The 24,458-nt window shown below is 42.1% G+C and overlaps 1 protein-coding gene across 1 annotated transcript; it reads left to right on the top strand.

Moving 5' to 3' along the window:
* Positions 1–591: 591 nt before the first annotated feature.
* CA5A (carbonic anhydrase 5A) lies at positions 592–22,135 on the top strand. Its single transcript, XM_032793752.2, is given in 8 exon segments — positions 592–613; positions 616–756; positions 4,054–4,251; positions 10,045–10,163; positions 13,775–13,870; positions 14,025–14,087; positions 16,114–16,269; positions 18,257–22,135. Coding segments are annotated over 8 exon segments (975 nt in total). The 3' UTR covers positions 18,437–22,135.
* Positions 22,136–24,458: the final 2,323 nt, after the last annotated feature.

Genomic DNA, 24,458 nt, shown 5'->3' with positions numbered 1-24,458 from the left:
GACAGACAGACAGAGGGGCCATACAGACTGGCACAGACAATGAGAGTGTAAGGGCCAGGGCAGGACAGACAGATGGAGAGTGGACAATCTACCATCAGGCAAGGCAAGGCAGGAGCAGGGACAGACAACAGAGGGCCATACAGACTGGGCACAGACAATGAGAGTGTAAGGGCCAGGCAGGACAGACAGATGGAGATGGAACAATCTACCATCAGGGCAAGGCAAGCAGAGCAGGGACAGACAGACAGAGGGGCCATACAGACTGGCACAGACAATGAGAGTGTAAGGGCCAGGGCAGGACAGACAGACGGGGACGGACAATCGAGCGCCAGGCCCAGACAAGGCGGGGAGGCCTAAGGACAGGCCCAGACAGCAAGACTCGGGTAGGCGGGCGAGCAGACAGACCGTCGCGAGAGTCCCACCAGGCGCCGAGGCCGCCGGCTCCTGTGCGCGCCTGGGCTCTGCAGCCAGGCGAGCTGCGGGGCGCGGCGGAGGGCGGGCCGGCTGAGGCGAAGCAGGGCCAGGCCAGGCCCGAGGAGCCGGCAGCTGCTCCGGGGTTGGCGTAGGGCGGACCGGCGCGTGGGCGCGGAGATGCCGTTGCAGCTGCTGCGAAGGCCCTGGCGGCCTCAGCCCAGCGAAGGGGAGATCTAAATCGCTCATGTATGGGGTTCTTGCCCGCCGCCCCCTGCACCGAGCCGCGGGGGGCGAGACGCTGCAGCCTGGCCGCCTGCTCCTCCTTCCGCCTCCGCGACGCCCGTGAGTCCGACCCCCGGCCCCTGCGGCGACTCCCCTCGTCTCGGCTCCCCCGGGCCATCCGCCACAGAGCCCCCACCCCCACTCGGCCGGGGATAGTCTCTCCTCGGGGACCCCGTTCCCCGGGATATTCCCCGGGACATGACCCCCCCACCCGAGAAATCCTGCACCCGCTTCCCGGTAATCCCCCGGCAGCCTGTCCCAGCCTCTCCCTACTTGGGCACCCAGCATCTCTTATCCCCTGGAAACCTCCCAGCCCCCTGAACCGCTCTGCCCCAGGGCAGCCCCTGCATCCCGTCCCCTCCCCTGGGCACCCTGCACCCGTCCCTTGGGGACTCCAGGGCACCCTGCACCCTAGGCACTGCCGTACACCCAGAGTGGATGCATTCAGCCTCCCTCCTGGCGGTCTCTCACTCCCCCCAGCAGATCCCGATGCAGCGGCAGGCTCAGTCCCTTGTAAACAACATTCTTCTCCTTCACAATTGGTCTGGTTTCATTACTAAAAGCTCCTGGTTTTCTGCATAAGTGCTGTTTTCCATTCCTCTGTCAGGCTATTCGTTTTTAAAAAAGAAATTCTCCAACTTTTAATTAGTTTGGCTTCTCGTCTTTACACAGAGATTGGTTCTCAAACTTATTGCAAGAGGCCATTTTTGAGAGGAAAAAATTGCCAGACCATCAACCATGTATTAATATGCAATTTTAATGCATGTGCCACCAGTTCATCACAATTCTATGAACAGTTGCGTCTTAAGTGTTAATATAGATGCATTGTGATCAGTCTAGCACAACAGTTAATTGATAGTGGAAGACAAGTCATAATCTTCAGCTATACTGTCACATAGTTTGAGTCCTTCCAGCTAGTAAGTACTGTCGCATCCTTTCTTGGCTATCCCAAACCAATGCAAAATATCTTCTTTAATATCACCACTTTGTGTGTCTCTGTTTAATTTTAAATTTACATTTGCAGTTCCACATTCTTTGATAGACTACCTGTTCTTCAAAAGTTACATAAAAGTTGCTGAGATTTACAGCAGCTTGTTAATTACACTTTCCTGATTACAGTGTCCAGAAACAGTGTTAACAATAATAGGAGACAAATATGTGCATTTCCTCTAGAGGTGAGGTCCTGATTGGGCACTGGCTGACATATAAGTGAGCCGCAGCGCTGCAAGCTTCCTCAAGAGCAGTGACCTTCAGCGTGCCCAGATTCATGTTGAGGGGCTGGAGGGAAAACGGTTTAGTCACCTGTCACATGAATGGTCTGTTACAATATTTAACCTTTCCTTTCACATAAAAGGAAAGGAGGCTGGTAAATTCGTAAAAATTCTTTTAATAAAATAGCTGAGCCCATCTCACTTCTAAGATTTTTATGGTTAATTTTCAGACCAATTGGTAGATGACCAGAAATTTATTGTTGGACCTTCAGTAGTCCACTGACTACGAGAATCGCTGCCCGTTAGTCATTTAGCACCCCGGACTTCCCAGATCCGGGCAAGTTTTGTCAGCCTCCTGATTCTCATTTCCTTACATGAGTTGAATGTGATTCTTTGGAAATTGAGTACATGCATAGGTCCCAATCCTGCAAGTTGCTCTGCATAGGCTGTTAGTGGGGCTCCTTGCAGGCACAAAGATCTGTCTTTTATTCCACCTTGCGAGATCAGTGATGATACTGTAATAAGTGCTTTAGAAGTACTTAATAGGGATCCATTACCAGCCATATGGAGCATAAACAGAGAAGGGTGATGGGAAAAGACCCAATTTTTATGGAGCCTTCCTAAGAATATTCTTGTTCTGAACTGGCAGTTCACCTGCTGCCTCTGGAGCTGCGCTGATGTCAGTTGGTCGTACCAATACATAAGTAGGCTTGGCAGAATTCAATTTTTTTTCTAACTGTGATGATTTTTTTCAATTTTTAACTTTATTTTGACAGTTGTGGGAGATGGGGGTAGGGCACTGCTGACCGTGGGGCTGCAGAGGGCTCCCTGTGCAGCGGAGGGGTCCAAAACACTGAAGCACAAGGTGTGGGGGAGGCTTCAGAAGTCCTGGCCTGGCAGAGCAGAGACCCTGGGCAGGATGGTAAGGAGGATGACAAGCCATGGCTGCGAGGGAGGTCAACCTGCTGCTGAAGAGTTCCTGTCCAGAATTGGCTCCCTGCATGGCCACGGGCCTGTGGACGGTGATTGCAGACCTGCTGAGGGCTCCCTGCATGTCCACGGGCCTGGTGACACAAGATCCATACAGGCACAAAGTGTGGGGCATGGCAGAGACCTCTGGCCAGGACCGCAAGGGGGAGGATGATTTGTTGGCCACGGGGCCACCCCTTTGTTTAATGGTTTCTGCCTGGGGACTGAGGCATTCAGCAGCAGGGTGGCCTTCCCCACTCCTGGGGATGATGACAACTACAATGGCTCCTTGCACTTCTGGCTCGGGAGAATCAATGCTCCACGAGGCTAGGACCACAGTCTTCCCCTCACCTTGTGGCTGCAGGGATAGGGTGCCACCGGTCCCACTTACTCGCTCAACCACCAGCCGGCAGTGTGGGAGCCATCCTCTGGCAGGAACTGTTCTGCAGCAGGATGGCCTCTCCCACAGCTGGGGCTCATCCTCTGTACAGTCCTGACCAGGGGTTTCTGCTCCACTGGGCTAGGCCAAACACAGCCTCCCCCTACACCTTAATCCTGCAAGGAAAGGGTGTTACCAGCCCCGAGGAAGCATAGCTCTGTAGTTCTGCTTTCATGGACCTGCTCACTCACTCCTGTAACAGCAGGACTACAGAGGGCTCCCTGCACATGGTGATACCTGCTCCCTGCAGATACGCTGATTGTTACTGACAGACTTTTTTTTTTGTTGTTGTGGTCAATTTCACTTGTCAGCTGAAATCCGTGTTTTATTGATAGTTATAAATTAAAATTGAATCCTGCCGTGCCTATACATAAGCAAAAATAAAGTGACATGACACAGCTGTATATAAATTAAGTAGTGAAACAGAAGACCTATGTACATTTGTTGACAATTGAGGAAAAATCTATCCCTGACAAATGAGAGAAAACAAAATTGCTTTGAATAGCTTTATTATTGTGACAGATACAGCTATGAAGCAAGTTACTACACTTTCCTGGGTAAATCTGAGTCATGCAAGTGGAATGTACTGTTTTCTTTATTTTCTTGTACACAAGCTGATGTGAATCTAGCCTTTGAAAGTCATATTCTGAGGGACTTTCTGTTGCCAAAAAAATATAACGTATTCTGTCATAAATGCTGTACAACACATTAGGGACTGATTCTGGGTTCTGGTTCTAGTGCATCCGCTTTGGCAGAGCGAGCTTTCCGTTTCTGGGGGTACTCGGCAGTCTCCAATCAACATCCAGTGGAGAGACAGTGTTTATGACCCTCACCTGAAGCCCCTGAAAATCCACTATGACCCAGCCACATGTCTCTATATCTGGAACAATGGGTACTCGTTCCAGGTTGAATTTGACGATTCTGCAGACAAATCAGGTAAGGAGTGCAACAAGATCAGGTTGATGAGTTATTTCCATCTACAGCTGAAAAATCCTGTCCATGCCATACTGTAAGATCTGTCTCTCTCTCTCAGTAAGAATCAGAAAACAAAGGCTGAAAATCAACTTAGAGTATAATCATCTTCTAAAGAAGGTGATTTTTCTCCCCCTTTTACAGAATAGCTTTTCTCTAAGCAAGGCTTCACTGTAATCAGTATCACAGTGCGTTGGTTCTGCACAAGCTCCACTGAAGCCCTGTATTAAGGGATAAGTTGTGTATTGTGCAAACCTTCTACACTTGTTGCACAAGCCTTTATGTCCTTCCTGTTGATTTTACCTCATTGTCTTTTTTAGGTAATGCTTGCATGCGTGTACTGGATTTAAAATTGTAATTCTGGAATTAAACATTAATGAAATAATCGGCTGTTTATCTGTTTGTGTTAACATAGAAGTAATGCATTTGAAATAATCAGCCAGCAAGGTGCACATTCCTTTTTGAAGAGTACATTGTTCTGTTGGAACTATTTAATCTGAGTAAACTCTTGAGGGATAATAAATAATGCTGATTTGATAATGTGGTAAGCAAATACATGTGATCAGGTTGCTTTAAAAAAATCTCCAAGCTCTACCTATAGATAACAGCTAAATGCTTTATCTCTGCCAGATACATTTTTTAATTTGGACTGCAAATTCAAGTGAGTTTAAATTCAAGATATTACTGCTAAACTCAAGGTTTTTCATCCTTGATTCTCTTAAAATCTATTTGACAAAAGCATATTAGTGCAGTTTTCTATTATGATTAGGTATGAATAGAATATTTAATAACATCTATGAAGTAGTAGCAGTTGGTCACATATATTGGATAGCATTTGATTCACCCTAGTTAGCCAAATTGTCAATGTGGAAAGATAATATTTAGAGTTGGATAAGTTCAGACCTTCCCAGTTTGAAACACAGGTGGTCTGGGATGAGTATTTATCCAATGCAGGAAAGACTTGACTCTTTTGTGGGACAGGATCAAAATGCTTCTGAACATCTATAGCTTAGGAGGTTCACAGTTTTAATACTTCTATCAGAAAAACTCTGGGGAAGGTGTCCCAGTGCTGTATTCGTAAACATCTTATTTCTGTGATACCAACACTTTTTTTTTGGATGATGTTTGGAGAGGGATTGAGAAAATAATCTTATAAAAGAGATCCATTATTGTGGCTTCTTCATAGAACACTGGATTCCCCAGGTTAACAAGAAAAGGAAGATTAACAAGTCTTGAAGTTGCTTATAAGCAAGTAACATTTGCCCAAATAATAGCATTGCGGAGTGGAAACTGTCCCTGTTCTCACTTATTACAAGCACAGAAACAGATTGCTTGATGGAGGGAAGTGTGGGAATTCTATTTATCCAGTCATTCTGAGTGATTATTTCCCCTCAAAATTTAGTGTCAGGCACCTGGCTGCTCCTCCTTATTGTCATAAACATTTGTGCATTGGACTTCTGTTTCTATTAGCAGAGATTTGCAAGTGTTAACACCTCATGTCATTTGATGATGATCGCTCCCTTTTTTCTGTCTTTCGGAACAGAAGGTCCTAATGTCACTCCCAAACTGTGCATACTAAAACATCTCCTACTGGCCAAATTGCAATGCCTGTCATGTAACTACTTTGTGTGTAGACCTCATTTGCTACAGCTTCTGTACACCATTTCTGAAACTCCTGTGCCGTTCTAGGTTCCTCTTTGAAGTTATAACAACCCATGTCACTGACTGTTTCACTAATTTAATATGGTATATTAATCCATCATCCAGGTGTATATAGAACAAGGAAATCATACAATAGTACATTCATGTTTTTACAGGGTAGTGTGTAATTGTATTAGTGTGCTAGTTACAGTGGAGCAGTCTAGGATAATTGAACTATTTAGAAGCAGCACAAGCTCATTAGCCACCCTATTGTACTGTACAAGCCTGTTCTGCTTTTACTTTGACAGAGATTTTCTTTTATATACCTTTCAACTTTCTAAACTTCTCCCTCTCTTTCCCCCACAGTCTGCTTTCACTCTCTTATTCCTCCTCTGTCTTTGATTTCTCTTTTTGCTTTGTCTTCCTCCCAGCTTCTATCATTCAACTGCAATAGAGAGAGAGAGGTGAAAGCAGCATGGATAAAAATGCAGTGGAGTTGAAAAATAAGATTAAAAATGTTGAAGAAAAGTACAAAATGATGAAAAGAGAAGGGCATATCCAAGGTAAACAGAAATGCTGAACTCCTGAGCTGAGACAAAAACATGAGACTTGTAAAAGAGGAGATTAGCCCTGCCATTGGGTGCTATAGACAAGCAGAACACGAGAATGAAGAGAACAAGGGGAAAAAAGGGTGTGGGAAAGGTATGTAATGTACTGGTTATTTATATGCACCACTGCCATCTATTGGATGGAAATGGACTTGTAACATTACTGGGTTTAAAAAACAGCTCTGTGTAAGCTTGAAGGCTTGTCTCTCTCACCAACAAAAGTTGGTCTAGCAAAAGATATTATCTCACTCACCTTGTCTTTTAGGTTTAAAAAAAAAAGTTTCAGACAAGCTGCTGCTACTTTTTTTTTTTTTTGAAAAAAGAGGGAGTCCCTTTAAAGTATGGTGTTGTGAAACCAATCAGCATTGTTGTAGGCCATGAAAAACCAAAAAGTGTCAGTGACTGGAAAGGAATTGTAAACCCTGTTTGTTATCTTTGTCTATCATGTGTCATAAGGGTCAGATTTCACAAATAGACATGCTTGTGAGTAACTTTATTTGAGTAACCTGTGTAGGTGCGTGGTGCTATTCACATGAGTCTGAGTTAGGGTGACCAGACAGCAAGTATGAAAAATCAGGACGGGGTGGGGGGTAATAGGAGCCTATATAAGAAAAAGACCTAAAAATCACGACTGTCCCTATAAAATTGGGACATCTGGTCACTCTAGTCTGAGTATTCATGGATGCACATTTACAAATAGGATCAGGTGTGGAGGTCATTATAGGAATGGGGTCTTAATTCCCTCCCCCCTCAGTGCTCTCTCATTATACTTACTTTGCTTTACTGTCTCCTTTGAACCTGTTTAAAAAATGAAGAAAGAAAGCTTTAATGTATTTTAAAACTAATGTTCAGTTTTTCATGGATGCAAAGAAATAGCTGAGATAACTAGTCATGGGGTGTTAGATGAGCTAAATGTCAAGTTGTACATCTTGGTGGTATACTGCTCCTTTAACAAATAATTGGAATTTTACAGTGTGAGTGGAAGTTTGGGGCAAATGCATGAAATTTTTCTAAGAAAGACATGGCTCCATCAGCTGTTTTCAAGTATCTTCCCTTTAGCCAGGAGGTGAACAAATCACTGTCTCTGTTAATAATAACACCCTTGTATTATATAGGGCCTGAGGTCAGTGACAAAATTCCCATTGGCTTCCATGCTGGAGGATCAAGACCATAGTCCTTTTATTCCCCCATTTTCCCCCGGTCCCAGTGGTGTACAGAGGTGAGCAAGTGTTAGCATCCCTATTATGCACATGAAGAAACTGAGGAGCAGGGAGGAGAAACGACTTACCAGTGGTCATATAGCCAGTCTTTGGCACAAATGAGTCATGTGACTCCTGTTCTGCACTCTGACCTCTGGAGTTGCTTGCTCCTGTATATAGAAAGGCTCCTGGGGGAGTCTTGCATAGGCAAGATTTTGCTCTGATAAGTAAGTACACCTACTTTGGAAGGCCAAGGCCAAGGTATTGACTACTAGTGGTAACTATGCCCAGTGGCCTGTGATGGGATGTTAGATGAGGTGGGATCAGAGTTACAACAGAGAATTCTTTCCTGGGTGTCTGGCTGGAGTCTTGCCCACATGCTCAGGGTTTAGCTGATTGCCATATTTGGGGTTGGGAAGGAATTTTCCTCCAGAGCAGATTGGCAGAAGCCCTGGGGGGGTTTCGTTTTCCTCTGCAGCGTGGAGCACGGGTCACTTGCTGGAAGGTTCTCTGCACCTTAATGTCTTTAAACCATGATTTGAGGACCTCAGTGACTCAGATACAGGTTTGATACAGGAGTGGGTGGGTGAGATTCTGTGGCCTGCGTTGTACAGGAGGTCAGACTAGATGATCATAATGGTCCCTTCTGACCTTAAAGTCTATGATTCTATGTTAGGCTGGTTTAACTACAGCTGGAAAAGCAACATTGTCTAGTGGACTTAACATGGAACTAAAAGCCAAGAATAGCTGAGTTCTAATCCAAGCTCTGATTCTCAGCTGCTCTGTCTGTAGTGACTTGCCTAAAGTTCTTGAATATGCTGAACTTTCATGACTCCAACTGAGGTCAGTGGATGATGTGGGGTTGTGCTCGCGAAAAGGAGGCCCAAGGTGTTACAAATTGGACAGCCAAAATCGTTGGTCACTTCTGAAAATTTGGTCCTTAATCCTTCTACCTTAGTTTTCTTCTCCTCTGAAAAGAATTAATTCCCCTCTTTCCAAGAGTGAGGTTAGAATTAATTATTCCATACAGTGGTTTGATATAAAATAGTACTTCTGTACTACGTATTTAACATCAGTAAATCAGTTTGTAAAGCACATAACAATGTTAGTTAATAGTCCTTTATATGTAATTGGTACTAGATCTAGTGCTATGATCTAGTGACTAGCAAAGTTTAGAAGGTGCTATGATCTAGTGACTAGCAAAAAGGGATTTAGAACCAGGAGGATCCTGTGTTTTAATCTGGAGTGACCCTGTGGATCATTCCCACCAGGAAAAAGGGTAAACATCAGGAGTTCGTTCAAAACCAGATACATAATTTGAGTTTTGGTGAGTATACCAATTACAAAAAGTCTAATGCCTGCTTAAACTAAATTATGAGTTGCTATTTTAATAATTTAATAAACATGAGGCTAGGAAGGATTACATTCTATTGTGACCTAGGCCAATTCAAAATATCACATGTAAATAATACAGTCTGACTTCTACGAGCTTTGGATTTTTGCACATATGCAGACAGTGTTTAGATGCTTCCTGATAAGCATCCAAATAGTTTTCAACATACAAAATATCAGCATATTTTACAGGCATTTTGGAAATAGTTTAATGTTGGACTGATGCTCTAAAACTTGTGTGTCAGTCACAGTTCTTGCAGAGTCACATATTCTAAACTTCTGTAACATTTGAAAAAGATTTAAGATCGTATGCTTGCCAAAATATACTAATTGTATTCGTACAGTTAGAATAAGAATTTGGAGGATATTGGTGGTTTGTATTATCACCTGAGAAATTCCAGTATCTTCTACAGTTTCAGGTTTCATTGATCATGTCATAGATGGAGAAACTATTTTTGTCTTTGAATCCTGATGATGTAAATATTCAGTGACAACCCACTGAACTGCTTCTGATGCACCTGCTCAGAGAAGTTGTTACATAGAGCCACCATGACTCTGCCAGACAAATCCTGACTGAACTTGTAAAAATTCTTTCCCTTGCAGGGAGTTGGGTGAGGAAGCTTTGTTTACTCTATAAAATGGGAAGTCATAAATTAACTTTAGCTTGAGTTCATCTGTGAGCTAATTAAAGTCACACCTTTGCCCCAAGCAGTTTTGTTTAGATGCTTTAGTGAATTGAGCTGTAAAATTAGCTAAGGAGAAAACATTAATGTAAAGCTGTTGCTGCATCTGAGCTTTCCTGGGTAAATACAATGCAAGGAGAGAAGAAAGCTGTATTATTTTCACATGTCACTGAGGCAGTTCTAAATCAGTTATCAGCTATATGTAACTCTTTTTCTTTTCTTTTTTTTCCCCAGTAATTATGGGAGGACCCTTGGAAAACCATTACAGGCTAAAGCAGTTTCACTTCCACTGGGGAGCCATAAATGAATGGGGTTCAGAGCACATGGTTGACAGCAAAGTCTTCCCAGCAGAGGTATGGCGAGGAATGCTGAACAGTACTCCTATCTGATATTTGCACAAGCAGGAGGCTAGAACTCAATGATTCCAGCCCTAATCCTGGCTAGAAAGCTAGTACGAAGCTGTGGTCGATGTGCAGAACTGCTGCTTACCAGTAATGGTCAGTCCTAATTAGCAGCAAAGTTCAGCCGTTGTCCTATTAATAAGATGAGAGCTGCCACACATTCCAGAAAAGCACGTGGTCCTAAAATTGGTTGTTGGCTGCTTGAATGAAAATTCCAGTGACACTTTTTTTCTGGTATATGGCACTGTTTGAATGCAGACAATGAAATCCACAGAATGATCCCTTGGCATACAGCAAAACATCACTGCTGTTACTATCCGTGCTGCTTGGGATGGCAGGACTGTGTCTCTGCCCAAATCGTGTTACTCTTTTTTAGGGGAAAGGGTAGAAGGGAAAATAGAGCGGATGAGACTAAGACCTGGTCTACACTAGAAAAGCTATAACCATTTAACTATGATGGTTGAGAATTATATTTTTTAACCGATAGTTATACTGGTATGAACTCTGTTGTGGATGTAGTTATACTTGTGTAAAGGTACTTTATGCTGGTAGAGCTTATTTTGTTTCTCAGACTAGAATCAACTATAACTGAGGCTCCAAGTTTGTCATGGAGGTCACGGAAGTCACGGATTCTGTGACTTTCTGTGGCCCCCGTGACTTCCACAGTGGGTGGTGCGCCTCGCCCGGGGGCAGCTCAGGCAGCCCCTGTGCCAGTTGCACCAGCTGCTGCTGGGGCAGTCTCGGGCCACCATGCCCCCCCTCCTCCCAACTGCAGCAGGAGTTTGGGTGTGGGAGGAGGTTGGGACATAAGATGGGGTGAAGCGGGCTCTGGGTGGCGCTTACCTCGGAGGGCTCCCCGGGAGCGGCAACATCCCCCTCCCTCAACTCCTAGGCAGAGATGTGGCCAAGCAGCTCTGTGCGCTGCCTCCGCCTTCAGGCGCTGCCTCCGCAGCTCCCATTCATCGCGATTCCCAGCCAATGGGAGCAATGAAGCTGGCGCTTGGGGCGGGGGCAATGTGCAGAGCTGCCTGGCCATGTCTCCACCTAGGAGCTGAGCAAGGGGGTTGTCCCCACTTCCGAGGAGGCATGGAGCCAGGTAGGAAGCCTGCTGCCCCCACCCCCCAACACCAGTGGGGATGCTGAGCCACATTTCTCCCAGCACCCGCAGTGCCCCCGGGCCACCTCCTCCCCCACGATTTAGTTAGGTGTATATAGTAGAAGTCATGGACAGGTCACAGGCCGTGAATTTTTGTTTACTGCTTGTGACCTATCCATGAATTTTACTAAAAATACCCATGAATAAAACGTAGCCTTAACTATAACTCTGTCACAGAGCGGCTGGCCCTTTAAGGGTAATTGGGCCCAGTCCTGGGTAGATTGATTTAAATCACTAGTTTTAAATGTGTTTTGCATTGAACTTCCTAGTTATTTTCCTAAATAAAGGTTGATTCTCATTAGTTAGTGAACATTAATATGTTGTTTGCAACTAAATACAACCTTTACACTGAATTTGGTGCTGTTTTTTTGCTAACCAGGAGGATACAGTGTACCTATACCCATTTATTTAAGTAGTTATATAGCTTAACTTACATTTATTCAGACTCATAATTTTTACATTTTGTTATGGTAGAAAGTGTAAGTGGTGCATTTCTTGTCTACTAAATGAGCAATTTTTTATCTGTGATTTGTGTCAAGCTCCATTTGGATGGAAATTCAAATTCAATTAAAAATGTATAAAAAGAGCATTTTAATCTTTTCTTAAATAAAAGTGCTGGATACATAAGAAAAAAGTTTATCAAAACATGCTTTGCATTTAAGATTGATATTAAACAAAGGCCGTATTATCTATACTTAATGAATTAAACTGATTGTTTCTGGTCAGCATATCCTTCAAGATTTTAGAACTGCTAGACCCCATCCTCTCTCACCTAGTTTTTGTTTATAGATTGGAAGAGGAAAACAAGCTTTTCTGCTTTTACAACTCCCAATTGGCTTCTTAACTTTGTATGAGATAGTCATTGAACTGAACTAGATGAACAAACTGAAATGTAAAAATCTAAAGACATCCTCTCTGCACCTGCAGAAGAGGCTACTGCTGTCAAAAGCTGGTTTAGCACTTCAGCAAACTCTGATTACAGGTAGGTAGCCAGTAACTTCCTCCAGTTCAGTGGTTTGACTTTCTTTAAAAGTTGGCAGCAGACATATACTGCTTAATATTATTATTTTTATTTAATTTAGATTATTTGAAACGTGTACATTTAGGCCTTAATATTGGTTGTCACTTTCAAATTTAATTTTAATTTGAAAACGTAAGCCTGTGTTTAAATAAAAATGTTTGATATAAATTTAAAAAAATCAGATTTTTGTCATCAATTTTTATCAACCCTGAACCAGCTTTACCTGTGATGGATCAGCTACCTGCCACCTGAGACTGATCAGGTAGAGATCAATAAAAGGCAGCAAGTGGCTCAGTTGGGTGTATGGGATGGGACGGAATAGTAAGGATCCTTCAGGAAATCATGGGTTAGTGGAGACGGGATAATTGTATTGAATGTTCTTACTCAGAAGGGCCTGAACCAGACTTTGGGCATGGTGTCAGTCATTCCTGTGCTGAGTGGACAGGCCAGCAGCCTACAAACTGATGTAAAGACTTTTATACTAACATAACTGAATCCACCATGAGTGGGGCAGGGTTTGGCTACTTTAACTATACCAGCATAGTTCAAGCAGTACTACTTTCTAGTGTAGGCAAGTCTTAAGAGAACAGTGAATAAAGGAGGTGGGACTAGGGGAGAAAATACCCATTAGACTCAGAGAGGAAAGTGTGACAGATGTGAAAATAATTTTCTTTTTATTCAATGAAAATGGAGATAGACTTGAAAATGGTTCTTTCCTCCTCTTTCTTCCCCTCCCCCCCCCCCCCCCCATTGATGATGCCATAGTGGTGTCTGCCTATTTGTTTGGTAGTGTGAGATTTATTAAAAACCAGACTATGAATAAGATGTCAAATTAACCTCCATGTAGAGAGCTAGCACAAGGGGTATCACTACTTAAGTTCCTTATTGAGAAGGCTTACGTGGCACTTTAAAGTTGTGCAGATAGGTTTTGTGCTGGGCTGGCCCTTCGCTTGGGGTAGATTTAACCCTAGGAGAGCTGTCTGTTCTATAGCTCTCATCTCTTTCTTATAATGAGGGAAATTTTCCATTTGATTTTTAAAGGCACAAAGGGGAGCGAGGTGCCTAGTGCAGCTAACTTCCTTCTGCACCTTTGAATAACACTCTTGTCATCTGTCACCCACAAACAAAATCAGTCTTCTGTGAAATGAAAAGTATGGGGCTGAGGTTAGTACTTTTGTTGAAAAAAGCAGCTAAGAACCAAATACTAGTTTCAAGTATATGTTTTAGTTCCCCATTTTGTGGCTTTTGATTTTTAAGATAGCTGCTGTACATCTCAAATTGTCAAAGGCGAAATGTAGGACAAAGACCAGGAGAAACTTCATTTGTTTTGATTCTATTTGTCTGTCTTGTGTATGTGTGTGAAACTGTCATTCACTTGTATTTCAGCTGCATTTAGTACACTGGAATCCTGTCACGTCTACAAGTTTTGAAGAAGCTATCATGGAGAATAATGGTTTGGTTGTCATAGGAGTATTTTTGAAGGTAAATGGTTACTGCATCTGTATTGATACATTTTATATATAATTTTTTTAAATTAAAACATAAAATATATAGACTTTTTTTATTCAACTTCTTGTGGTGGGTATTTCAGTAATGTGTGCTTGATGACTTACACATTTATATCTGTGTAATGCAGCTGGGAGCTCATCATGCAGGACTACAGAAGTTAGTAGATGCGTTACCAGCAGTTAAACACAAGGTAATACATATTTTTAAATGCAATGTTTAAATATTCCAATGCCTATCTCTATCCTTATTGTTCGTGAGTCTATCAACATACAGAATATTTTGATAGTATCAAGTCACTAATAAATTCTTTATTACTGTCATTGATGTGGGGGGTGGGACTGGACTGAGGTTAGGACATTTTGAAACGATAGGGAAAGTTGTTGGATTCAAGTAGAGAAAACCACTAACCTTTCAGATGTACTTTATGTGACTGCTTTCCAATCTGCTTGAGTCAAGAAAAGCATTTTCCTTACCTGGAGGCTGAGGAGCTCTGATACAAAGCCAAACTACTAAAAAATTTCCACATAGTAACTAAAAGCCAATTTTTTCAGAGAATCGCTCAGTGCTGTAAAGAGAGACAGTGGTTACTGTCTGTGATATTAGATTTTCTGGTATCCATTATTTTTCTACTGTGTACATTTGTTAATCAAAGCCTACAGTCAGGATTTCTTATATGAGCATAACTTTCAAGTCTCTGCAGCCCCTACTTTCACAGTCAGGAAGCTGATATTAAGGGTGATTTTTATTAAGCAGTTGTGTTTCCAATGGGGTCCTGCAGAGATTAGTTCTTGGCCCTGTGTGGTTACACATTTTATCAGTGACCTCCCTGATTCCCTGATATAGTGCAGTGATCCAGTGTAGCACGTTGGTAGCTGTGCCTTTCCAACTTGCAGTGTCAACATTGAAAGTTTTCCAGTCCCTCTTGCAAATGTCCTTGAACCTGAACCTACATTGACCCATGCCTGTACTGCCTCCAAGAGTACTGAAAAGCTATCAACCCAGTGACTTGCAATCACTCTTAGAACATAAGAACGTCTATACTGAGTCAGACCAAAAGTCCATCTAGCCCAGGATCCTGTCTTCTGACAGTGGCCAATGCCACGTGTCCCAGAGAGAATGTACAGAACAGGTAATGATCGACTGATCCACCCCCTGTTGCCCACTCCCATCTTCTGGCAAACAGAGGCTAGGGGCACCGTCCCTGCCCATCCTGGCTAATAGCCATTGATGGACCTCTCCTCCATGAATTTATCTAGTTCTTTTTTTTTAACCTTCTTATAGTCTTGGCTTTCACAACATCCTCTGTCAAGGAGTTCCACAGGTTGACTGTTTATTGTGGGAAGAAATGCTTCCCTTTGTTTTGTTTTAAAACTACAGCCTATTAATTTCATTTGGGTGACCTCCAGTTCTTTTGTTATGAGAAGGAGTAAATAACATTTCCTTATTTACTTTCTCCACACCAGTCTTGATTTTATAGACCTCTATCATATCCCTGCTGAGGCATCTCTTTTCCAAAATGAAAAGTCACAGTCTTATTAATCTCTTCTCATCTTTTCCTGTAATAAACCCTCATATATATATATTTTATGCCATGAAAACCTCTCTAAATAAATGTTGACCAAGCCTGCTCAGAGAGAACTTCCAGTGCATCGAAAAGAACACTGTACAGCAGCAGCCAGCACATCCCTTAGCCCGCACCACTTTCCGCAGCCCCCATTGGCCTGGAGCGGCAAACTGCGGCCAGTGGGAGCCACGATAGGCTGAACCTGCAGATGCGGCAGGTAAACAAACCAGCCTGGCCCATCAGGGTGCTTACCCTGGCGAGCCGCAAGCCAAAAGTTGCCGACCCCTGTTATACAGAATTCTCAACTCTGAGTGGAAACACATTCATCATATAAAACTGAAATAATCTTGGGTCAACATTTAAAAAAAATAGGCATTTATTTTTAGGTACTCAAGTAAGTGGCCTGATTTCCAAAAGGTTGAACATTCTGCACCTTTGATTGAAATCAAAGCACACTCAGGACTTTTGAAAGTGGACTTAAGTGCTTAACCTTTTTTTATGGTTGCTCAATAATAATATTGATGGCATTCAATTGATAATAACTATTGTATTGTTCCTAATCTTATCACTGTTTAGATTTTTCAAATATATCCTCTAGGCTTTTCTTGTTAGAGGTTGAAATATTTAATACATGAATTTTCTTGCACTCTAGGACACAATTGTTGAGTTTGATGTCTTTGACCCCTCCTGTTTGATGCCATCATGCCCAGATTATTGGACCTACGATGGATCTTTGACCACTCCACCACTTACTGAATCTGTCACCTGGATTATTAAGAAGACACCAATAGAAGTTGATCAAAATCAGGTATTTATAATGCTAATAGTTTGCTTTTTAATAAAGATGGTTTATTCCTTCTGGGATAGAGGGGGAAATAAAGGCTCCACAGAAAGAGAAGTTACTTACCAGTAAGGTGGAGGACATAGAGATTGCCACCTGGCCCAAGGTCTGTCTAGTCTAGTCTAACTTGTGTCTGACAGAGACCAGAATCTTATGATTCAGAGTAAGGTGTAAGAACCTCACAGTAGCAGATGTGGGATAATCTGCCCCACAAACAGGGTTCATCCTGATCTAAGAGATTGGCTTAAACATGACGTTTAATAGCTTTTCAAAAATATTTTGATAGCATTAACTATCCGGAGAAACATCTTATCCTTTTTGGAGTCTTGCTAAATCTTGGCCTCAGTGTCTTCTGGTGGCAGTGAGCGTTGGCTATACATGTTCATGCTTGTGGAATCCAGGCACTTGTATTATAAACTTCCAGAATCTTCTACAGAGCACTGGAGACACACACCCCCGTTTCCCTTCCCCTTGTGCAAGGTTCCAAGGATATATTTAAAAAAAAGGGGAGAGCCCCTAATTGCCTTTTGGTTCCTCCTAACTGCTGAGGGTGCTGTGAGCTCAAAGCTTATCAGCTTTTTTTAATGCCCTTTTGGGGGATAGATTTGTTTATAGTTGATTAGAGTGGCAGTCAGCTTTTTCTTAAGAAAAAGAAAAAAAAAAAAAAGAGGAAGAAAGGGTGCCCACAAGTGGACTATTTAGAGGCCACCTCAAATAGGAACTTAGCAGTTTTAGGTTGATATTTATACTTAGTGCTCTAACATTCATCCAGTTCTTGTCACTGTGTATCCCTGCTGCTCTTAATTCTGTGCCGCGTGTTGCCAGTTTAATACTGCTCTTTGGCTTGAAATACAGGTGGAGACGTTCCAAACTGACAGAAGAGGCACAGAGATTAGGAGCAGCAAGAGGCTAAAATTACAGTTCTTGCTGGCACTCCTCAGTATTCTCCAACCATCCAAGGAAACATGCATCAAGAATGGCCAATTATTGTGACATTAAAGTGATTGTTTCAGATCTAGGGAAAATGTGCCATTTGAATGACATATGATCTGATCTGACAATTCCTCCTAGTTTAGGAGGCACTGCAGGCAAATTCATTCATTTTCACCAAGTTATTGAGGAGTTTACAATGACACATGGCAAGACTGACAATTCCCAGTAAAAACTCCGTGGCATATTAATGTCCAACAATAAATTCAGAAATTCCAAATTGTTAAGAATAGAAGTATAGATGGGCATATGGCTTTATTTTACACAAAGGGGAATGCAAGAGTTAGAGTGGCTTGAAAAGAAGAGAAAGGTATAACAGAGCAAAGAAGACAACTTTAATTTGAGGTATAGTGTGTTCTCTTTTTCAATTCAGACTCTTCTGTACTGTCTTCCCTTTCTCTCCCTAAAAATCCCATCCCTTCTGATAGAGAACAGGTCACTGCAGTTCCCTTATGGGCTTTAAAGAAACTATGCTAAAAACCTCATCTGCTGGATGCCTGGATTTTGAGAGCTAGCAGCAACACGTGACTGTTGCTGAAACTTACTGTTTCCCATGCATCAACGTGTGTGTGTCTGAATTAGGAGAACAGACCTTACAGGCAGGATGTAATCTAAGAATGGTGAAGTACAGAAAGATTTATATAAAGGTGGTGCATATGCAACCCATGAATACTCAGGACTCGTCACTGTCTCGGGATTGGCAAGAAGTTAAAGGTGAATAAAGATGTCGTTCACCTGAAAATGACAGATGATTGGCAGTTCATATCTTGTATTGATATAGTTGAGAACATGATCTTTATCAGCAGGTGGTGAAGATATGCTGCAAGTTCATGCCAAAACCTCTCAGTACTTGAGTTTAGTGCGAGCTCTGATAGTTTCCAAACCTGAGTGATCCTGTATTCCTTTTACTCCGGTTGTTCTTCTGACTGCCCAGTCACTCATTTTCACCATTTGTCATTCCCAGCTTGAGGCGTTTCGGATGCTGCTCTTTACCTCAGCTGGGGAAGAAGAGAAGAGGATGGTAGACAACTTCCGCCCGCTTCAGCCACTGATGAATCGGACCGTCCGTTCATCCTTCCCAAACCACCACCTATTGAACATTGAAACAAGACCCAGCGAACTTGCCCACCAACATAGCCCATAGGATAGCCTAAAAAGAGACTGTACATGTTACAATATCTCAAAGTTACTAACAGACACTTTATTTTTAAAAATTCTGTATGTAGTGTGTGTGTGTATGCTATAGAATTTCATGGTCAGTTGTTAAAAGAGATTTGGGGGTTACTGCTTGGCATTTACCTTCAGTGGGTCAGCGTTTCTATAAAAGTACAAACTTATTTTTTACCAAACTTCTAAAGCAACTAGCAATAACTCATAGCGTGTATCAGGAGTTATTTTGAGAATTTAAAGCAAAATAAAGGAGTGAGGTTTCACCGCCTTATCCCATGTCATAGTTAGTTTGTATCTCATGAAACGCTTTTGCTTAAAAACTTGTTTTCAAACTAATAACCCCAACAGAGCAACACTAGCAGATTGGGGGCACAAAAAGAAGTCTCTCATAGATAACAGATTGTGTCCATTGTAGGATTACTTTGGGAGAGGAGGGCAAAACAGCTTTCTGTAGGCAAAAAGAAAATGGATACACTTCGTGAAGATTGAAAACAGTTTCTGGAGGAATGTGGCATTTATCCTAAAGTATGGTCCAGATGGTCTTTTTTTTATCTACCTCTGCTAGCAATAGTTTTCTCTATATTCATTATGTTTCACTTACTTCGTATGTTTTACTTTGTTTAATGTCCATCATGTGGGTGAAATTTGTGTACAAATGGCTAAGTAACTCTTCTTTTCTGATGGAAACGAAGTCTGTCTTTAGACCTTAGAAGTGATATGGAGTAGATTTGTTTAAGTCATTTTGGAGAACAAATGAGAAATCTTGACCTTAGCTAGTAAATGGGAAAGACTCCAATAACTGAGGTCACTCAGTGTGAGTGAGATCAGTACATTAGCCCTTCAATGCTAGATTTTAAGCCTTATGACAAGTTTGCATATTTGGATGGAAAACACTTTGGGGTGGGGGTGGAGGGGCAGGAGACTGTTTATTTTGAGTGTGGGCTTTTTCCTAGCTCATTTGAGTGCCTTATTGTTGTCCATGCTTCCTTCATTAACCCTGCCTTTAGCTGATTGCCTTTTTGCCTTGAGAATGACATTTCCCCGTCTGCCTTAAAGTGTGGTTCTATTCTAAAATGCAACTGTGGGTAAATGGCTCTTCTCGTTCCCTAGATCTGCTCTCCTGTGTGTTGTCAGATCAGATCTGAGCACTGAAGCGCTACAGATAGGTTTTCACACCTGTTAGCCCTTCAGAGCCCCCACAGCTAGGTGGGATTGAGCTGGATTCTATTCCTTCTTTTGCATCATCATCAGAACGCTTTATTAACTTTCAATCACTTGTAACTGAAAACAGTGGCTGGCACAGATGTCACTGAGGGCATCATCTAAATATGATGGGGATGAAAGGAGTAATTGATGCCATAATTTGGTCTGTAGAACCACTTATATGCATGATTATGTGCGAGAATGAAAGATCCCAGTGTGACTTTTGGAGATGAGGTGAAGTTTGCTGGACTCACAGCTAGGAAAAGTGAGACAAGGTAGATGAGGTAATATCTTTTATTGGACCAACTTCTGTTGGTGAGAGAAATACGCTTTTGAGCTACAACAACCGCTCATCAGGTCTGGGAAAGGTACTCGGAGCTTGTCTCTTTCACTAACAGAAGTTGGTCCAATAAAAGATATTCCCTCACCCGTCTTGTCTCTCTCGTGTCCTGGGACCAACACTGCTACAATAACAGTGCAAACCAGCTAGGAAAAGCATCATTTTACTCTTTAAACTGAGCATATTTGACCTGGATTCATTGAAAGTGAACATGAAGCTCAGCAATGCCATTTCTACATCTACTTTTCAGAGTGGAACCACACTTGAAGATGGCAGTAACTCTGAATCAGTCGCTGAAAGGTATCTTTTATACCTTCCCAGACCATGGCCACTCTCCCAGTAAGGCAGTGATATTTAAAATGTTAGAAATTGCTAACTATGGTATTCTGTAATCTTAATAATGCTGCTTTTACATTTAAAGGCTAGTGATGACTAGGATTCTATAGGTAAATAAATCTTAAGAACATAAGAGCAGCCACACTGGGTCAGACCAAAGGTCCATCTAGCCCAGTATCCCATCTTGTGACAGTGGCCAATGCCAGGTGCCCCAGAGGGAATGAACAGAACAGGTAGTCATCAAGTGATCCATTCCCTGTTGCCCATTCCCAGCTTCTGGCAAACAGAGGCTAGGGATGCCATCCCTGCCCTTCCTGGCTAATAGCCATTGATGCACCTATCCTCCATGAGTTTATCTAGTTCTTTTTTGAATGTATCTTAAATGTATCTGAAATATTCACATGGGTATAGTGGGGAGAAGTGATTGTAAAATGGTTCCTTCTGGTAGAAAAACTGTGTGACTGTTACTTTGAAATAAGTAGGAACCCCACAATCACCTTTCTAAGTTACTTTTCTGACTAGTTACTGATTTATGGTGGTTGGTTTTTTTTAAGTCACTGACCGTGGCATGGATTTTGAGGGTTTTAGATAATTTCATACCCAGGACTTAAGCATTTTAGCTTCCTTGATGAGTTATCAGCAAGTTCTTGTTCTCTTTTGATTTGCAAAGATTATTTCACTAGTTGATAGAACTTTCATGATACACATAGATGCAAAATGTGTTTTGTTCTTGGGGGCTATTGTAAACATGTGCACACATACCAGTTATACAGATGATAAGCTGCAGTCACGAGGTACATTTCAGTTAGATATTCTACACTCTGATGAAGATAAAATATCTGGAAACAGATTCAGTATTAAAGACTTTTGTTATATTTTCTTAGCACAATAAACAAGGTTTTTACAGGGATTTTTCTGTTAGTTTCACTACAACTTGTGTCTGCATCGGTGTTTACATGTTCATATGGTTTTGTGTGTCTGTGGCAAGGAAAGAATATATATTTAAATTACATGATAAATTGTCACATGTTCATGCAATTAGCAGAAGCTTGACTTTTATTTTGTACATGTATGGTGATTATATCAGCCTTGCAAACTTGTATTCACCCAGAAAGAGTTGTTCTTTTAGGAGTAGCAAGTGGGACATCAGCCTTTCGCCTCATTTCTCCATCATCGTGGTAAACAGCAAATGATTTGATGTGTTAGCTAATAGTGGGTAATTACATTTCAGGATGACTTTGCAAGCTTGCGTTAAGTCTGACAGATGTCCACATAGTTATCTTAAGGCTTAACTTACTTTAGATGGCGCAGTGTAAAGGGGTGTGAATATATAATTCTATTCTGACTTGTATGATGACCATTTTAAGTATTTAATACAGTTGTAAAATTTTCCATATTTTTTGGAAATGTGCAGCTTATACTCCTAGAAACTAGTGGACATGGTAATCCTAGGTGTTGATAATGTACCTAACGTTGTAGTGGTTTTCCTTCTTCAATCTTCATATTTGCTGTCAAGCTTGAAAGCCTTCATTTTTAACCTTATGTTCCTCATTATCTGTACTTATTTTCTTGGCAGTTATTGCACTGTGTATTTTTAACATATGAATGAATATATCCTGTGCTTATAATTATTATTTACTTATAGACTCATCTGGTAACATGGGATATTTTATTTATTCTCCTGGGATAAATGCATTTATTCTTAGTTACCTGATAGAAAGAAGTTCTTAGCTGCTGTATTTTTAGAAAATATTCAACTAGTACATATATACACAATAAAATAATACAACAGAATCTGCATGTGTATTTGTGTAACTGAGGTTTTTTTTCAGTTCTGCAAAACTTCTTTCAAGAAAATGATGTAATTGCTCCCTAACAATGAACTGGTTCATCATGTGTAGAGTGTAAGCAATGTCAAAGTGTTGTGATCCGTGAAGCTGTGAAAAACTCTACTGAACTGTATTATAATTGGAATTATGAAACAATGAACCTGGCTGTGTAGAAGCAGTACTAACTGAAGAATATCTAATGGTTCATTGTCCTCTTGAGCTGTGTGAAACTAGGACTTTACATTTTGAATATCCATTTACTCTACTATTTCATTCAACACTTAGAATTAGACATGACTTAAAGTAACTGTCAGCTAAGTTCCTTTTTTAATATTGCATATTTGTTTGTTAACACTGAACATACTTAAGTATTATTGCTGTAGCTCATAAGTTCCTGACCTTCGCGTTCTGTGTTTTGCAGTTTTCTTTATATGCAGTGGTGTTGTAGACATGTCAGTCCCAGGATATTAGAGAGACGAGGGTGAGGCGGTATCTTTTATTGGACCAACTTCTGTTGGTAAGAGACCCAAGCTTTCGAGCTGACACAGAGCTCTTCTTCAGGTCTGACAAATGTACTCACAGTATCCCAGCTAAATACAAGGTGGAACAGGTTGTTTAGTATAAGTAGCTAACACATATTTCAAAAGACCATTGAAGGTGAAATGCCCTATTAACACCTCTCCAGCCAGAAAAGAGAAAAAAATGGGGGAAGGGAGGTTAGTTTGTTATACACCATAAATCCAACGTCTCTGTTCAGTCCATGATTTTAGTGTCTAGCAGAGTTATGAATTTAAATTCCCAGGCTCATCTTTTGAAGGTGGTGTGCAGGTTTCCTTTGATGATGAGGATGGAGAGGTCAGGTACAGAGTGTTTGCTTTAGGAAAAGTGTTCACACACAGGTGACAATATTTTTGTCTTTGATCACTTTCTTGTGTGAGTTCATTTGAGAGCATAGTGCTTGTCTGGTTTCACCCACGTAGAGGCTATTGCATGAGGTACCCCACGTGTTGTGATTGGCATGTGTAGGAACCATGGACCTTGAAAAGTGTGTACTATACAGTGTTGATCACTGTAGCAGTGAGGATATGTTTTAAGGTTTCACATCTGTTGTTCTGGAAGGGTCTGGTGGTGCTTTGAGGTGGTTGGGGAGTTTGCGTTTGATGATGAGGGTGGCGAGGTTGGGGGATTGTGTAAAGTCCAGAAGAGGTGGTTCAGGAAGATTTTTCAGGTTGGGATCCCCATCAAGTATGGGTTGTAATTGTTTGACATAGCCTGTATGAGCTCCAGTGTGGGATGGTAGGTGACAACTAAAGCTGTGCAATCAGAAGGGATTTTATTTCTGTATTGAAGCAAGTTCTCAGGATATTTGGGTGTCCCGTTCCATGATGGGATCTACTTCTCTGGTGGAGTGTCCTTGTTTGGTGAAGGTGGTTTTAACTGTGTTAAGGTGGATATCCTGGACTTCCTTCTCTGAGCATATTCTGTGGTATCTAAGTGCCTGACTGTAGGTAACCCATTTCTGAGTGTGTTTGTGGTGGTTACTGGATCAGTACAGGTAGGTGTGGTGATGTGTGGTTTCTTATATATCATCCGTAGGGTTCCCTTGTTGAAGCTGATCATGGTATGGGACACAGATGCTGGTGAGAGAGTTTAACAGATGAGTGGTGGTAGTTGAAGTTGTGAAGAAAATCTAGGAGGAAGTTTAAGTCGGCTGTCCAGAGGACTTCAATATCATCAATACATCTCCAGTATATCATTGGTTCTTCTTCAAGTGCTTGCTCATATCCATTCCAAGTAGGTGTGCGCGTGCCGTGTGCACGTTCGTCGGAAGAATTTTCCCCTAGCAACACCCGGCGGGTCGGCAGGCGCCCCCTGGCGTGGCGCCCTTGCGGCACCGCATATATACCCCTGCCGACCCGTCCGCTCCTCAGTTCCTTCTTACCGCCCGTGTCGGTCGTTGGAACGTGGAGTGCGGCTTAGCTGACCTCCACATCCCTAGCGTTTCACCCGTTCTACCTAGTTCCTAGTTAGTTTAGTGTTTTTAGTAGTTGTTAAATATAGTTGTTAAAAGTATAGTTGTATATAGTTAGTGGGCTGAGGTATACTCCTCCTCGCCCGCTCCGGGACCCGGGCTCATGCCTGGCTCTCCCGGCTTCAAGCAGTGCTCGGCCTGTCGTCGGCCGATGCCAACGGGAGACCCCCACGATCGTTGCCTCAAGTGCCTGGGGAATCCCATCTGACGGAGAAGTGCCGAATCTGCAAGTCCTTCAAATCGAGGACAAAAAAGG

The sequence above is a fragment of the Chelonoidis abingdonii genome, chromosome 19 (genome assembly GCF_003597395.2).
Source record: "Chelonoidis abingdonii isolate Lonesome George chromosome 19, CheloAbing_2.0, whole genome shotgun sequence".
Classification (NCBI taxonomy): domain Eukaryota; kingdom Metazoa; phylum Chordata; order Testudines; family Testudinidae; genus Chelonoidis; species Chelonoidis abingdonii.
The sequence above is the reverse complement of the archived record's forward strand: the minus strand, read 5'-3'. Positions and strand labels throughout refer to the sequence as shown.